Here is a 17,012-nt window from a genome sequence, read left to right as displayed (position 1 = left end):
GCCACATTTGGCTCCTCAGCCAGTCAGAGCTACGTTTCCATCGTCAACAGGAAACGAGGGAAGCGTCCTTAGAGATGTTGTTAGTACTGTAACTTTCGTATCCTCCTTCTCCCCTCTGCGTACACAATGTCTGTGTTAAACGACTGACAGACGATCGGTATTGCCACAGAGGCTAATGAGAAAACGATTGAAAATTTGTAAGGTAAATCACTTATCACAAATAAGCTATTCTCCAACTACTTAGCTGACTGAGCTAACGTTAAGTAGCTAGCGATAGCTTGATGGCGCCCAGCTACCAACCGTTGAAGTTAGCTGAGATGCTAGCTTAAGTAGCTTAGCGCACCCCCCGCCCCCCATTCAGCTGTCCCGCGCATTAGCAAGGTAAAAATCTTGAGTTTTCTCTCAGAAAGCAGGGCGTCACACAGCGTAGTGAAACGCTGAGGGCGTAGAGCGAGACAGGCAAGATTGTGTAGTTGTCTGCCACTGTATTATACAGTATATCTCCCTGTCTTGTGCCATTCATCCTGTTTTGCATTTCTCTGCAGTAACCATGACTGCAGCTGCTCTCTTAGGGGACCAACTGATCCTTGAAGAGGACTATGATGAAAGCTATTCACCCTCTGAACAAGGTACACAGTAGTGAGGGTAATACCCTGGGTATGGCTGCCGTTAAGGATATGATTGACTCACTGTGTATATATTATCTATAACGTTACCTATATATATATAGTTCCATTATCTATCATAATACAGATAAATTGATATTGATGATAGATAATGGGAGGATTCTTCCCGATAGCAGTGGTGTGGAAAACCTGCATTGTTTATGTAGTTTTACATTAACTTAATGTTATACATTAATCTTTTCTCATATCACTCTTTTTCTCTTTCTCTCATCAGAGATCCAAGAGTACGCAAGAGAGATTGGCATTGATCCCGACAGTGAGCCGGAGCTCCTGTGGCTGGCCAGGGAAGGCATTGTTGCCCCGCTGCCTCCCGAGTGGAAGCCTTGGTAAGTAAGGGGAGAGAGGCTGGGGAGTGGATCCTCGGCAGCATGGCCACCCACAGAAAACCTTATGCAGAGATCATTCTAATCTGTAGATGATTTTACTGCACTGGATGTATTATGAAATCATGTTTGGCATTGAGAATGTGGTATTACAGTCTCACTCTGGGTTTCTATTTGCATGTTGTTGTGAACAGTCTTGGTGAGGCACCAGAGCAGTCCCAGTAGCAAGTTTGATTTACCGTAGTGTGTTTTGACAGTAATGTGGTGTGGGAGTGTTTGTGTCCATGGAACTAATCAAGGGTGAAGATCTGTTCTCAAAAAACCTGAAGGTGGACATGCATAGCAACCTTCTCTATAAAGCAACAATCAGCATCTAAAGCAACTGAAGCGTTTTTCTCTGGAATTTATGCCACTATTTAGGCCTATTGCTTCACCATTTTCTGCTCTGTGTGTGCCCCTGTCGACTGAGAGACTGTATATTTTAATTTTAGTTTTGTATATGTATATTATAGTTCAGTTTCAGTGACAACATTACCTCTGGTGACATCTCTACGTTCACCCACCCATCCACCCATCATCTCTCCTTCACTTTTCTGGGCCTTTTTGGAGGTGCCGAAGTGACCCCCCTCCTCTCCCCCTTCCTCCCCCGCAGCCAGGATGTGACGGGGGATATCTACTATTTCAACTTTTCCTCGGGACAGTCCACATGGGATCACCCGTGCGACGAGCACTACCGCTGCCTGGTGGCCCAGGAGCGTGAGCGCGCCCAGCTCACGGTCGCTGCAGGAGGCACAGGGGCGAAGAAGGACAAGGACAAGAAGAAGAAGAAAGAAAAGAAGGAGAAGAAAGAGAAAAAGAAGAAGGAGCCGCTTAAGACTCCTGCAGTGAGTTGTTGTTGTATTTTTCCAGTTTAATCTTGTATTTTTTGTATTTAACCTTTTTTGTGGGAGAAATGCTTCACTCTGTGTTACATGGATTATAGAATTTAAAAGAAGAAAAAAATACAGTTTTAAATATGTGTATTTTATCAATACTGAATATGAAGCAAGAGAAACGTTGTAGCCGTATGGACACTGTCTTTTTTCCTACAGGCACTCAGTTCAGTCCTGGGACCTCTACCATCCCCGCTGGGCAGCCTGGCTCCTCTGAGAGGTCTGGATGCTCTTGGCCCAGGCCCGCTGCCTGGTTCTGCCCCTGGTCTGCGGCGGCCCCTTGGCAGCACTGGGGGACTGGAGCCCCTAAAGACATCCCTTGGGGTAAGATCCCATTGCTATCTGGAGGACCATATGATTAGATTTTTTATTGTTAGCCTCTCCCAAACCATTACAGTATACAGTATACTATAATAAATGTCTTTCTCTGTCAGGGCCCTCGGAGCAGTGGAGCATCTAGTGTTTTAGGCAGCAGGCAGGAGGAGAGGGTGTCTCTCACTCTGCCTGGCTTTGATGATGATGATGATGATGTTGATGATGACGACAATAAGAAAATCTCCGAAAACGAGGTGCAGTTCAACCTAAAGACAAGTGCAAGATGATATAAGTAGTTGGTTTAGGTGCCTAATATGGCTCCTGAATGTATATTTTATGTCCCTATCTAACCAGACATTGTCACCTTTTCAGCCGAGTCCTCGCGGTTCAGACCGATTATTGAAGAACCTTCATCTGGACCTGGATGCGCTTGGAGGAGGCCTACATTATGAGGTAGACAGGATGGTTTGCTTTAAACAGAACTGGTTCTGGTTCTAAAATAAATCTTCTACTGTAAAAAGAGAAAATGAGAACAGCTGTTGCAGGGCTTACTGATATATTTCAGACCTATAAATTCCCAGGTACCTTTTGTCTTTGATGAGATAGTTTTGATTCAGTTTGATTCCATGTTGATTCAAGAAGGGTACATTCATTTTTAGGTATGAATATTATATTTTTATATTATTCAATAAGTTCCAGTGTAAAGTTTAAGTGTGTGTGTGTGTGTGTGTGTCTGTGTGTGCGCTCTAGGACAGTGAAGCCAGTGGTGAAGCTCCAGCTGAGGAGAGAACAGAGCCAGAGTTGCAGGACTTGGCCTTATCTGGAGACCACAGCCCTGAACCACCATCCCAACAGGTATACACACACACACACACACACACACACACACACACACACACACACACACACACACACACACACACACACACACACACACACACACACACACACACACACACGACTCTCAGCTCTTTGTCTTCTTGGCTCTCTCATTTTGGTGTTCGTCATGCAGTCGTGTTCTTTGAATGGCCATAGTGTTTTATTTTTTACTTGTCTGAAACATTTTTATATGTTGCATGAATTGACAGGAATTTAAGAAGCACAACCCTGGCATCTCAGGTATATTCATAATTGTTGATGTTAATTGTATTTCTACTGTATCTTTAAAGCTATAGTGCATATTTTCTGTCGCCCCCATTAGGAATTCTAAATAATGACAACACTGTTGGGCATCCAAATGACGCAAGCCTTCAGTGATCGCACCCCTACCCCTCCTCCACGCAGTTACTAGTAGCACATAATTTAGGTTGAGTAAATTTAATAGCAATAATTCCTACTCCTAGTACGTTACAAAACCCACTAACAACCTGTTCATAAGCAGAAAGGCGACATCCGTGTCTGACGTCAGTCGCTTTTCTTTTTTTTTCAGCGCTCTCCAAATAGGAAAAGCCACACCAATGGTTATCTGTGTTTGTCTTTGCTTTTCAGTAACTTTTTTTTGTTGGTGGATTTTAGTCCTGCTGATCGTGCAGGTCTTTTCTTAGCAGTACAATCACTGACTGAAACATTTTGTGGGTGCGTTCGGGTTTTTAGCCATGCCTTCACCTGTTGCAGCAGTCCTCTTTGTCTCCAAAGCTGAAGGCTGCTGTTGTCCTCTCTCAGCGGTAAAACGCATCCCTCAAGCTGCTGCGTGGGAATTTCGCCGGGCGACACCATTTTGTAAACATTGCCATACTGAGAAATACAGAGAGAGTTTTGTGGAGCTGATTAGCTTTGTATCAACTCATTTGGCAATGGCTTGAATGTTACGGACGTTCATTAATATAAAATAGCTGCGCACTATAGCTTTAAGCCAGAGATGTTCAAGACCAGAGTATATTGTGAAGAAAAGTGGTACCTTTCCCCCTGATAAAAATGCAGCCATTGATAACTTCACATTGTATTTTCAATTAATGATAATAATTGAATAATGTGGGATATAGATGCTAATATATACTGTACATATATTCTTAGGTTTGCGGCAAGCCTAATTGTTTCCACACATTCTCTGTGAATCACTACCGTGAACTTGTCTTGTTGTATCATGTAGCTGTGTTTCTAAACCATCTCTTATTCCTTCTCTTTGTCTTGTGTGACCTTTTTAAACCTTTAAACCTTTGCACCGTGACCCGGGGTGTGTTCCTGTAGTTGCTATGCTGCTGGGATCTGTCCTATGGGCACGGCTGTCACTGTGCCTTCCTCTTTGTCTTGCTGTCTTCCTACTGTCACTGTTACTGCTTTGCTGTCTGAAAGTATATATCAGGAGCATGTTTCAAAACAACGAATCCTATCATTCCTCTCAAATTTTTGTATTTATCCCCATTGGGATAGACCAGTAAAACTCCCCATGACTGCCATTAGATTCTGAGAAAAAGTCGGTTCTAATTTATGACTCTGTGAACATTTGTTACATTACCTACTGATGAAAGTTGGTAATGCATTGACTCTTTATTCTGTAATTACACAATGTCCCAAAACATTGTGGCTTTTTTGAAAGAGGAATTACATTTATCAAACCAACCTGCCCCTTTGTGTGTGCCTGTATTTGAGTGAGAGAGACGTGTATGTTTTTCTATGCATACATACATATTTTTATTTGTGCGTTTCAGTCGTGTGTTGGTTGTCTGACATGACTCATTTTGTCCTTGAAAAATGCATGATCTGGTAATTTTGCGTGCAGTTGTGTCAAGATAACCCCTCCTCCCCCACCCCCAACATCTTTCAGCTGGGGTCACAATCTTTTTTGACTGCCTCCTTCCCTCACCTGCCCTCCTTCGTCCTTTCTCTCCCTTGTGTCTCTGCACGCCTTCCTTTGTGCCTCTGTCTGGGATGGATGGACAATTCCTCCTATTCCTCTCCATCAAGGACTCTCTGTGGGGCCGCCGCCTCCACCTGTCCTCACTGGCAGGCAGCAGAAACCATGTCAGTGAGGAGGGGGCACATGCTGGAAACTCTGCTGAACAGGAGGTAGCAGAGGAGGTGAATGAGGTGGTGGAGGAGGAAGAGGAGGAGCAGCAGGAGGAGCAGGAGGAAGACAAGGATGTTCAGAGAGAGAAGGGAGAGGATGAAGGTGGAGGGAAAGCAGAGGAGGGAGAGAGAGAGGAGAAAGAAGAGGTAGAAAATGAGCTGGAGGATGGAGAGGCACAGGACGAGGAAGCAGATGAGAGGGAAACCAAAGAAGAGGGGGAGGAGATGGAGGACGAGCAGGGAGAAAGTAAAGGGTCTATAAGAAGCAAGAATGATGAGGAGGTAGAGAGCGACGAGGTAGAGGAGGAATGTTGTGAGGGCGATGATGGAGAGATAGATGAAGGCGATAGTGGAGTGTCAAAAAAAGTCCAACACAGTGACAAGCAGGAGAGCAAGGAACGAGAGAGAAATGACAGCGACGTGGAAAGTTGCGTCAAAAGCCACCAGCATGAGGCCAAAGACAGAGAAGAGAATGCGGAGAGTGACGGGGCAGGGGAGAGTTTAACGGAGGAGAAAGAAGAGGTGAAGGAAGAGATGCAAGCGGAAGAATTTGAGGAAGGTAGCGATGAAGTTGTAGAGAAATGCTTCAAAAGCGATCGAGATGGAGAGAGTGAGGAGGACGAGGAGGATGAAAATGACAAAGAGAGGGAAGAGCTTGAGGGAAGTGTAGATGATGAAGAAGGGCAGAATGAGAGTGAGGAAGTGGAGGTGGAGATAAATAGCGAAAGAGAGCAAGAAAAGGAAAAAGAGGAAGAGGAGGAGATATATAGCAAAAGAGAGCAAGAAAAGGAAAAAGAGGAGGAAGTGGAGCTATCTAGTGAAAGAGAGCAAGAAAAGGAGCAGGAAGAGGAGGTGGAGATATATAGCGAAAGAGAGCAGGAAAAAGAGGAGGAGGTATATAGCGAAAGAGAGCAAGAAAAGGAAAAAGAGGAGGAGGAGATATATAGCGAAAGAGAGCAAGAAAAGGAACAAGAGGAGGAGGAAGAGGAAGTGGAGATATATAGCGAAAGAGAGCAGGAAAAAGAGGAGGAGGTAGAGATAAATAGCAAAAGAGAGCAAGAAAAGGAAAAAGAGGAGGAGGAGGAGGAGGGTGAGGCTTTGGACAGATGCTCCCTGAGCCAGAGGAAAGTGACAGAGAGTGACGAGGAGGTGTTAGAGAGATGTCTACAGAGCGAAGGGGGAGAAACAGAGGGGGAGGGGCTGGAGGTAGATGATGAATCTGACGCCCAAAAGCCCCAAACTGCATCGGAGAGTGAGGAGCAAGTCGTTGAGGTTTTTGAGGCTGGAGCGGCTCAGGTTCGACCCGCCAAGCTAAACGAGAAGATGATGCTGAGTGACCTCAGAACGCTTGACCAAATAAGAAAACCTCTTGCTGGCAAGATGAAGAATGTGACAAACGAATCCCCCCTTCCTGCAGAGGTAGGGTTTGGTGTTGCCTCTGTGCGTGCTTACACACCTCACCCCCATTCACGACCCGACCCCAACCCTGGTCCTGCCTGATCTCTGCACGCAGGTGCATGTAGCTCCCAGAATCCAACTCCACTGCCTTAGGGGCTCCCAGCCTGAATGTCATCACTCGCACACTGGAATGTTATTTGGTGAGAGGACGGATCCGTTTGAGCCCCTGAGGACTGGATTGGAAAGTTCTGATCCCTTTTCCCATTGGTAGTGCATCTGCTTTTAGATTGGCAGGCGATTTTGAGCTATTCGACCAGACGCGCAGGTCTCTCATCTCCCGCCATCGCCTCCCCAATCTTTCCAAGACTGCTTGCTTTGATTACAGAATGCTTGACTGTCTTCACTTCAGTATGCCTGCCAGCTTGTCGGCCTTGTTTGTGTTTGTGTACACTCTGCTTTTGACTTTATGCTGTGTGTGTGTGTGTGTGTGTGTGTGTGTGTGTGTGTGTGTGTGTTTCTGTCTTCAATATTTAGTGTTGCTTGTGCAATTTTGTTTGCGTGTTTACTCAGAACCGTTGCCTTGCCGTTGAGTGTGTTTATATATGTGTTTGTGTTATTGCAGGAGTCCGAGGCCAGTGAAGACATTGAGAAGGCTTCATCCTCCATAGATGTCAAGGTACTCTGATCATGCAGCGTGACACCCATTCAGTCATTCGTTCAACTGTAAATTGTTCAATCTGTTTTGTAATGTTTTTTTGGTTTTTTTGTTTTATCCTAAAGCTGTCGGAAAAGGTTCTGGACATCAACGACCTGTCTGGCACTGTCAGTCCACTGGAGAGAGATGATAAAGAGGAAACAAAAGAGGAAGAGGAGAATGAAGGGGGGGCAAAGACGAAGAAGGCTAAGGCTGCCAAGAGGTGCGTTTTCCTTTTTGATATTGTTCCTGGAAAACAGCTGCTGTGCTTAAAGTAAGTTGCATTATCTCTTATCAGGTCTTGAATTGTGTGTCACAAGGAACTGGAAGTTCATTTTAGATGCCTTTATCCATTGTGTTTCCATGAAACCCGAAGTTCAGCAGTTTTAGTTTTCACAGTAATTTCATCTGTGAAATCCCCAAACATTTCTTTGTAAAGCTCCCAACCATTATTATATATATATATATATATATATATATATATATATATATATATATATATATGTGTGTGTGTGTATATATATATATATGTGTGTGTGTATATATATATATATATATATATATATATATATATATATATATATATATATATATATATATATATGTGTATATATATATATATATATATGTATGTATGTATGTATGTATGTATGTATGTATGTGTATGTGTATATATATATATATATATATATCTCAGTGAAACATGCAGTACTGCATCAAAAGAAGGGCATGGAATCTTAGGGTATTTACAGCCTTTTTTAACCTTGGTATTGGTATAACACCTTTCTCCCTCTTCAGCCATTTGCACACTGCTGTCAAAGACAACCCTCTAGCTCCAAAAGTTGACCGACTCGTCCTCCACCAGCTCAGCCATTCGCCCTCCCTCTCAAGCTTGTCCCACTCAGAGCAAGCTGACGTGCTCCGTCTGAAAACCGAAAGCCTCGGCACGTCTCTGGGGCTACAGAGGCCTGAGACCTCCAGAGGCCGGCTGATCCGCACTTCCAACACCCAACTTGAAGACACTGAACCCCCCTTACAAAACCAGGAGAGCCCATTGGAAGAAGAGGGTGGCTCGAGAGTGTGGAAAGACAGAGAAAAGAAAGAGAGGGAGAAAGAGGAGGAGAGTAAGAGGGCAGAGAAAGCGGAGAGGAGTCTGAGAGAGAGGAAGGTGGAGAGTGAGAGGAGGAAGGCTGATCAAGAGGAGGAGGAGGAAGACAGGGAGCATATGATGAAGGAGAAGGAGAAGCGAATGCGTCTCCTTCAGGAGGAGCTGAGGAGAAAAGAGGATGAGGAGGAGAGGAAGCTGAAGGAGGAGAGTGAGGAAAGACTGAGGTAGGCGTGGAGACACATTTTTTACTAAACATTTTTAGAGCAATTTCTTAATTCATAAAAGCACATGTATGCGTGTCTCCCAAAGGGCTCTGCGGCAGCATCTTGTGTCTAAGAGGAGAGAGGAGGAGGCCAGGCTGAATGAAGAGTCTGAGAGGACCCTGGAGGAGCTCAGAGAGTCTGTCCGCAGGGAGAGGGAGAGGGAGCAACACCAACTCAGGTCAGACACACACATTAACACATAAGTCTGAGCAGCAGAAAACAAAGTGATACTAAAATCTGCGTGTCCTGTGATCAGGAAGGAGAGTGAGGTCATGCTGAAGGAGTTACGCATCACTCTAGAGGAAGAGCGAGTAGCGGAGCGCGACAGACTGGAGGCCCTGAAGAGGCAGGACACTGAACGTCTGAAGGCTGAGTCGGAAGAGGAGCTGCAAGCGGAGAAGAGGAGACTCCAGGGAGAGAGGGAGGAGAAACTAAACTCCCTGAAACACGAGGTGACTGACGATGATTGCTGGCCTGCTTGTGTCCGGCTCGTCTTTGATTTCAATATTATTTAGTCTTTAAAATGTCAGTGTTTGAATGTTGTTTTTGCACACATTCCTATGGCGTGGGAGATCCGGGTTCAATTCCCACTGCGATACATCAACCAATGTGTCCCTGAGCAAGGCACTTAACCCCTAGTTGCTCCAGAGGCGTGTGACCTCTGACATGTATAGCAATTGTAAGTCGCTTTGGATAAAAGCGTCAGCTAAATGACATGTAACGTAATGGACATCTCATTCCACACAAACTGAAGCTAAACACTAATACTAGGAACAACAAAGATAAACAAACACATGTTTGAAAATCAGTATAATAGAAGTTTAATAAATAGCAAAATTCAAATCGTGTCACTGTTATTAAGATAAGATAATACTTTATTGTCTGTTACACAAGGGTTACAGAAAATTGTCTTTGACAAGGCTCCAGTCACAAAGAGACATGCACATGGACATATAAAAACAAGACATGGGGGTGTTAAGATATCAGCTGACTGCGGTGTTCATTTTGTGCTGTTCAGTATGGCTATTGCAGAGGGGATGATGGATTTCTTGTTATTATTAAGCAATCTGGAGTGAAAAACAAATGACCCACACAATGTTAGCAGGTTGGCACATTAACCTGGATACCAGTTTTCATATGTATAAACAGTTCTAGTGACTCACCCTCCTGTCAGTACAGTTCAGTTTTAGTTTATTTCTTGTTAATTGTTGTTAGCAAACAGCCAGATAAAAAAATTCTTGACTATGATGGTGCTATCAAATGTTTTTATCAACATATTTTGTATTACGAATCCACACATCCAAATATGCCTTGAACATCCATTCTGGAAGTAAAGTGTTGGTATCATTAAAAAAAGAAAAGAAAAGAAAGACATTAACCGGATATGACCGCTAAACATTTAGACCGTCAAAAATGATGTATATGTAGTATATGACCACTTTGTGTTATATTTATGTAAACGTCGGACACAACTGGAAACATCAGAAGAACCAGGCAATTATGTTTGTTCTGTTTTGGCGGTACATGGTGGCATTGGACACAGATTAATGATCTGTCCCTATGTTTGTCTGTCTGTGTTTGTACTATTTTGTCTGTATAAAGGTCAATATCACAGAGAAGAGGAGGGAGTTCATGAGTCCACGTCCTGAACAGCAGCTGGCAGATTACCACCGAGAGGTTAGGTCATCCTTATCACCACGTGTATATTTATTTTCTTTAGTTACATTTTCACTGAGTCCAGGGCTCAGAACACCATGTCCTCCTCTCTTTGCAATAGAACAAGATCTTTGCTGGACTCATAATTTTCAGTCCTGGTCTCACTTTATCTGTTTCTGTAAAATAATCTCTATTCAAAGTCGAAAACATGTATTTATGTGTCAGAGCGAAGCATGTGTTGAAAGATCATGTGCGTGCATATGTTCCTATGGTCACACTATGTGTTAAATAGAAACACATGCATAAAATAACTTAACACACTGCAACAGTCCCCCTCCCTCCTTCCACTGGTTTGTCTTGTCAGTGCGACGGTCATGTTCTTGTTTTGTCATTAGTGTCTTTCTTGTATGTTGGTCCGTCATGGAATATCTACAAAGTCTAAAACAAATCCAAAATCCCATTTTCACTGTCTAGCTAGCTGATGTTCTTCAGGAAGTGCGGGAGGAAGTGCAGCGTGATCACGAGAGGAAGCTGGAGCAGTTGAGGGAGGACCACAGAAGAGAGATGAACAGCATCAGAGAGAAATACCTGGATGAGGTCAGATAGTGTTTACGTTTCACATTTAGCTGATACATGCCCTCATCCTGTCTTAGTTATTAGTGGAAACAGTAGAATATATTTAAATGCCATATTTTCGTTTCCAGCACGCATCAACAAAGATTAACAGGCTCTATATTAATAATAAATAAATCCACAACTAGCCATTTTTGTTTGTTTTTCAAACGCAATTAAAAAATGTGTTTGTGTGTTCCAGGAGACTGCTCAGAGGGCGCGCTTGCTTTCTACTCTGCAGGAGGACCGAGAGCATCTGCAGGCCTCGCATGCTGTCCAACTGGAGAAGCTCCGCTTGCAGCTCAACACACAGATACAAAAGACACAGCTGACACACTCGCGCAAGGTGAGACCAGACAGACGCACACGTTTATTAACAATGCAGCGCTGGTGCTGCATCCTTTCCACCGGGTGGATGGTTATAAATTTAAAACTCCAGTATATAGACAGAAATTATATTTTGCTTACTAAATTAAGGGTAAAGGGAAGCTTTTTCTGAAAAAAAGTAAACAATCTATTCCAGAGAATAAATCTGTCTTATTTCTTCTATTAGGAGTCAGAACTGGAGGATCTCAAAGATCAGATGGAGCTGAGAGCCAGAGAGTTGAAGAGCCAGGAGGCCATGCTGCAGACCAAGGTCTTCTATCCCATTATGTGTGTACTATTAATCACTGATACACTAACCTTAACCGCATGGACTAATGGTGTCTGTCTCTTATCAGGTAGCAGATCTGAAGAGGAGGAGGAAGAAGCTTGGGGAGGAAGAGGAGGAAGTGGACAGACAGATAGAGGTTGGACATCCCACTTTTTCTTCATGAAAAGAGAGAATATAGTCACCAACCCGTCCACCTATCAACCCCTTATTTCTCCACCTGTCTGTGTGTGTCCAGGCCTTACCCCGGCTGATCCAGGAGAGAGACCAGCTGACGGAGGAGCTGGAGAGGATGAGAGAGGAGAAAACTCAAGCCAGAGAACTCCTTCAGAGAGCCAGAGAAGAAAGGAGTGAGGCCAAGGAGGAGGGGGAGAGGCTGAGGGAGGAGAGAGACAAAGCCAGGGAAGAGAGCAGGAGGTCCAGGGAGAACAAGGAGCGACTGGAGAGCAAGGTGGCGCTGCTGCAGGAGAGATGCGACCGTCTCAGTCGCAGAGTCAGGTATAGTTTGATACAACGGGGGATCCATGCATCCTGTGTGTTTACTTCACTTTCAGCCAATGGAATTACTGAGGAGAATGTAATGACATCCAGTGTTCCTCTTTTTATTAAAGGGATTCACATTTTAAGATCAAATCTGAAGACGCATTTTTACTCTCTTGCTTTTAACTCTCCTTGATTCCTGTTTTTTTTTTTTTTTTTAACAAACATTGTTCCTTTGTTGTTTTATTCTATGTTACATTATTAATTCCTTCTTTGCCTATTTATATTCATGGTACCTCGCACATAGGATTATGTATTTTTAAGGCATATTGTCTCTGCCTTCCCTGTTCTACCTGTAAAGCACTTTGGGTCAACTTTTGTTCGTTTAAATGTGCTATACAAATAAAATGACTTGACTTGACATTTTATAAAAATACCATTTTGTCCAATCAGTGAGCTAGAACAAGGCGAAGGAGCAGACACCTCCACCAGACCAGAACCTAAACAGGACAAAAAGAAGGCAGAGAAAGCAGAGGTGACGGAGCCCTCCAGTGACAGGAGAGACTCATCGCTACATGTAGAAGACCTGGAGGAGCTGCCACTCTCCCCCGTACCCGACAGCCACAGCAGCATGGACGAGTAAGGAAAATAAGAGACATAGAAAACCAAGAATACATTTGTGGTTGATAATGCACACTTTTGGCCATTTGGTATATACAGGGTACATTATCTGAACAATACAAAGTTGTCGTAGTTGCTAATGCGCCAGTATTCAATATTTCTACATATTTTAGTGCCACAATAAGAAGTAGGGCTTCCCCTGAAATTGTATTCGGAATGGAAAAAAAACAACCTGAAATGGTGCTGTCTACTCAGACAGAATATTGCTATGTCTACCTCTACTGAATGATATCGATTTTTCTTTTTTTATTTACATGTCATGCCACTAAAGAGGCCCATCCCACACGGAATGACATGACACCAATACAAAAGTAATTTCATCCACAGCTTCCGGTCCAATGTCCACACATAATATTCTCTACTTTGTACAAAATAAAGAAGAAAGAAAACATATTACAGCAGCCACAACACAATAGTGTAACCCATAAATTGTCCAACTGTTACTAAACATTTCATACATAAAACACAACTACAGCCACAGAAAAATAAATAAGTAAATAAACAAACAGGGAATGTCACTTTCTAGACAAAGAATCATCGATACTACTAATACTGTAATACATATTATTTATAGAGGGCTTATTGAGAGACTATAATACAATATACACAAACAAGTTAAATAAAATAATCTAGGGGGAAAAGGTAACAGATGACATTAAAATAAGTTCTTGAAAGGTGAGTTTTCAGTACTTTCTTGAATATAGCAGATTGGTGCAGTCCCATATGTGTTGGGGAGAGAGTTCCAGAGGGAGGGGGCAGCTATGGAGAAGGCCTCGCCACTCCAGGTCCGGTGCTTGGTCCTGGGTGGTTGCGACGGGCGGGTTGGTATCAGAGGAATGGAGGCTGATTATCACAACATTCCTGATTTAGAAGACCGTCCATGAGAGCCGGGCACAAGTGCGTATTTAACCTCAGCCCTCATCTCCACACATCTAATGTTTCCAGGTTTCAACGCTACATCTCCACGCATGGCGCATCCATCCAAAAAACCAAAGTCTTCCTGGAGAGGGAGAGCAGCCGGCTGATGGAGAGACGGGCAGCTCTGCGGGCGGCCCAGACCAGCTCCTTCCAGGACCCCAACCACGATGGAGGGGTGACTGAGGAGATGACAAGAAACCTCCAGCAGGTAGGGAGGAGTGTGACCCACCTCCTGCTGAACAATAATTGGTGTGATGACTGGTACGACGGGGTTAATACGAAATAAGTGTTCAAGCAACACTATGTTGTATGTTTTAGTGCGAGCTGTAGTTCCACTGAGACAACCTGTAGGGGGACCGAAGCGGGAAACGTTACATAGTGTTGCTTTAAGTGCTGATTTCTTTCCCTCATTCTGTCAGGAGGCCAGAAATGTGGTGGAGCTGCAGCGGGCGGTTCAGAGAGGAACCACTCTTCTGCGGAGGAAAGAGGAGCAACTCCAGCAGCTAGAGAGCTCTATAGCTGAAGAGGTCAGGAGAAAACATCCGCCAGTACACTCCGTTAAAGTGATACTTTACTTTGGTTAAGCACTTTTATATGTTCAGTGCAAGAGATCTCATGAAGTCAACCAGCACCTTTAACCATAGCAGGGAAATTCAGGGTGGTGGGGAAAATCAATGTAGTTCTGCCTCGCTCTCTGCTCTTTCATTTCATGTCCTTGCTCTCTCCATTTAGCCGCTGTTTGAGGGTCTGTCTCGGCTGGCAGGAGAGAGGAAGGTGACTTTTGATGTGACTGAATCTGACCTCAGCAGCACTGTGGACCCACTGGATGGAACAGGTAACACATGTTCATAGTTTAACCAAAGAACCTGACATATTCACCTTTATTATTGATATATATATATATATATATATATACTGTATCTATCACCAGATTTTGACATTGTATATATTTTTGGATTTGCACCTTATTGTTATCTTAGACTTTTTATAATTGCACTTTACCACTTTGTATTGCAACTGCTGAACAGCAAATTCCCTCGGGATGAATTAAGTTTTATCTTATCTTACACCATATACTTTTCTTAGATTATTAAATTTCTTCTTTTTCTTTCAAACTTTATCTCCCTTTCCTACCTCACTTTCTTGTCAGGAGGTCATCCTACTGTCCCGGACAAAGTCCAGGAGTTAGCAGAGTCTTTGCAGCAGATCTCGAGCCAACTCAACACCGTCCTGAGTGCGTTGGGTTCACTGGACCAGAGGCAGAACGCCACACCCTATCCAGCCTTCCCTCTGCATCTGTCTCAACCTCACTCCACCCCAGCTGCCACCTCCACCTCTACCTCTGCATCAGTCATGCACCAGATGCGCACCCTGGGCCCCAGCTCCTCAGCCCCGGTGAGGCTCTCCGAGCCATCCTGGAACTGGACGCCCCAAGGCGCCTCCGCAGCCACCCCTCTTTTCAGTACCCGCATCAGCAGTGGGTTGAGGGGCTCTGAGGATCTCAACAGCCGATGGAGCCAGGTTTTCTCCAGTATGCTAACAGACGCCTCGTTTAGCTTCAGACCCAGTGCAGCACTATTAATGTGGATTGTTGAAAAGGGGTTTTTATTGGTCGCAATCATTGTTGTTGATCCTGAACTGTTGTTCTGTTCTCTAGGAGGAGCTATGGACCCAATCGCCTCCAGCACCATGGGGCCTACCTCCGCATACTCATCATACACTCCTGTTAGGTAACCTGGAATGCACCTTTGATCCTGCTATAGATTACTTACACATCCCCACTGTCTTAAATGTACTTACAACAATCCTAAAACTGTGTGTGTATCTAAGTGAACATGGTCGTAGCCTGCGGCCCATGCAGAAGTCAGTGGAGGTAGACGGCCAGAAGCTGCAGGGCCTGATTGACGGCAACAAGAGGTGGCTGGAGATGCGCAAGAAAGACACCAGCATGTATCCTTTGGACTATGGTTAACTGCTCCTCAGATCTCTGCAGGGTAAATCCAGACAGCTAGCTAGACTATCTGTCCAATCTGAGTTTTCTGTTTAAAAAAACATACACATTCCATCCAAACAAGTTCCTTCCTGAGGCTATTCAGGGCTCTGTGCGGGCATGTGTGCATGCGTTTAACATCAGTTGAGCAATAGAGAGGACTGTTTCTAGCTTGCTAGAAAAGTAGAAAGCTTTATATGTCTATTTACACTCTATTTTCTTTATTTAAGTATTTCACTTTAAAAATGTTAATTGATGTATTTTTGACTTGTCTGATAACCTTTTACTACTTCACTTCACATTATTGCCCTCTATTATCCACAGCACACCATTACATGCCCGTCGTTGTCTTTAACTCTCCCTTCAGACCTCTGTTCACTCGCTATCCGGCTCCTTCAACAAAGAGCGGCCTGCTCCAGCTGGGCCTGGACGATAACAACCAGATCAGAGTCTATCATTACTGAGGACATGACACACAGTTCAGTCCTGTTGCACTGTGACTGTCACTGAGGACTTTGAAGCATTAATGACTTTGACAGGTCAGCGTTGTGACGTTTACACACGTTGCCTCACGTGAGGGTCCCCTGATTCATTCCTTTTAAAGAAAAAAACTTTCAGTGCAAAGGTTTTCAGGGAATGTCCAACCTCATCTGCGGGGAAGCGATGACTGCAGAGGACATGGTAATTCAGGGAGCAACGTGTCACAGAGGGCTGAGGACTTGTATCCTCCAACATTAGATATGGCTGTGAGCAACAGGAGACCTTTTTAAAGCACTTCAATGTCACGTTTACAGATTATAGCTCAATGCCAGACTTGGGCCAAATGGTTTACTGTAGTTTACTTTGATGCCCAATGGGGAAGTCAAGTTTACTATACTTCTTTTACTGAAAACATCCCAGACACTTATCTTCATGTTGTGAACCCATTTGCTGCTGTAGGCAGGAAATAACACTACACAGTAGTGCTTTTCAGCTGCACAGAGGTCAAGTTTCATTTCATGATAGGTTACATTTATATTTATTACACTGGTTTTGTAAGTGTCTTGTGTGGGAAATGTAAGTTTTTTGAGCTAATGTCATTAGATTTAGTTGTTTTAGCCGGTCAGAAACAGAAATCACTGTTTGTAAAGGTGAGGCCAATCCAATTTTATTTTACATGTCATATTCCACAGATGTTGGCGCAGCGGTGAACCGTTGATTAGTGGAACTTTAACATATGTGAAGGCAGAGAGAAAAAAAAAAAAAAAAGTCTTGTGCATAGATGTGTAAATAAATGTATTTTTCTATAAAATATTTTA

At 43.8% G+C, this 17,012-nt stretch overlaps 1 protein-coding gene across 1 annotated transcript; it reads left to right on the top strand.

The window, feature by feature from the left end:
- Nucleotides 1-210: 210 nt before the first annotated feature.
- cep164 (centrosomal protein 164) lies at nucleotides 211-16,972 on the top strand. The gene is made up of 27 exons (XM_028574000.1): nucleotides 211-381; nucleotides 546-629; nucleotides 901-1,012; nucleotides 1,662-1,893; nucleotides 2,101-2,265; nucleotides 2,376-2,510; nucleotides 2,629-2,709; nucleotides 3,007-3,111; nucleotides 7,283-7,336; nucleotides 7,441-7,577; nucleotides 8,153-8,686; nucleotides 8,772-8,903; nucleotides 8,982-9,177; nucleotides 10,328-10,402; nucleotides 10,856-10,978; nucleotides 11,196-11,339; nucleotides 11,547-11,630; nucleotides 11,716-11,784; nucleotides 11,884-12,143; nucleotides 12,579-12,764; nucleotides 13,752-13,932; nucleotides 14,144-14,251; nucleotides 14,457-14,559; nucleotides 14,875-15,255; nucleotides 15,382-15,454; nucleotides 15,555-15,674; nucleotides 16,082-16,972. Exons 2-27 carry the CDS (start codon nucleotides 551-553, stop codon nucleotides 16,176-16,178), a joined length of 3,966 nt encoding a protein of 1,321 aa, XP_028429801.1. The 5' UTR covers nucleotides 211-381; nucleotides 546-550; the 3' UTR covers nucleotides 16,179-16,972.
- The last annotated feature ends 40 nt before the right edge of the window (nucleotides 16,973-17,012 follow it).

The sequence above is a fragment of the Perca flavescens genome, chromosome 3 (genome assembly GCF_004354835.1).
Source record: "Perca flavescens isolate YP-PL-M2 chromosome 3, PFLA_1.0, whole genome shotgun sequence".
Lineage (NCBI taxonomy): Eukaryota > Metazoa > Chordata > Actinopteri > Perciformes > Percidae > Perca > Perca flavescens.
Note: the sequence above shows the minus strand (reverse complement) of the source record. Positions and strands in the feature narration are given on the sequence as shown.

Bases quoted from the DNA above. Each gene is read 5' to 3' on its own strand.
- cep164 (XM_028574000.1), top strand. From the start codon at position 551: ATGACTGCAGCTGCTCTCTTAGGGGACCAACTGATCCTTGAAGAGGAC. The intron at 10,979-11,195 runs GTCAGATAGTGT...TGTGTGTTCCAG, and splicing joins GAGAGAAATACCTGGATGAG to GAGACTGCTCAGAGGGCGCG. The intron at 15,455-15,554 runs GTAACCTGGAAT...TGTGTATCTAAG, and splicing joins TCATCATACACTCCTGTTAG to TGAACATGGTCGTAGCCTGC.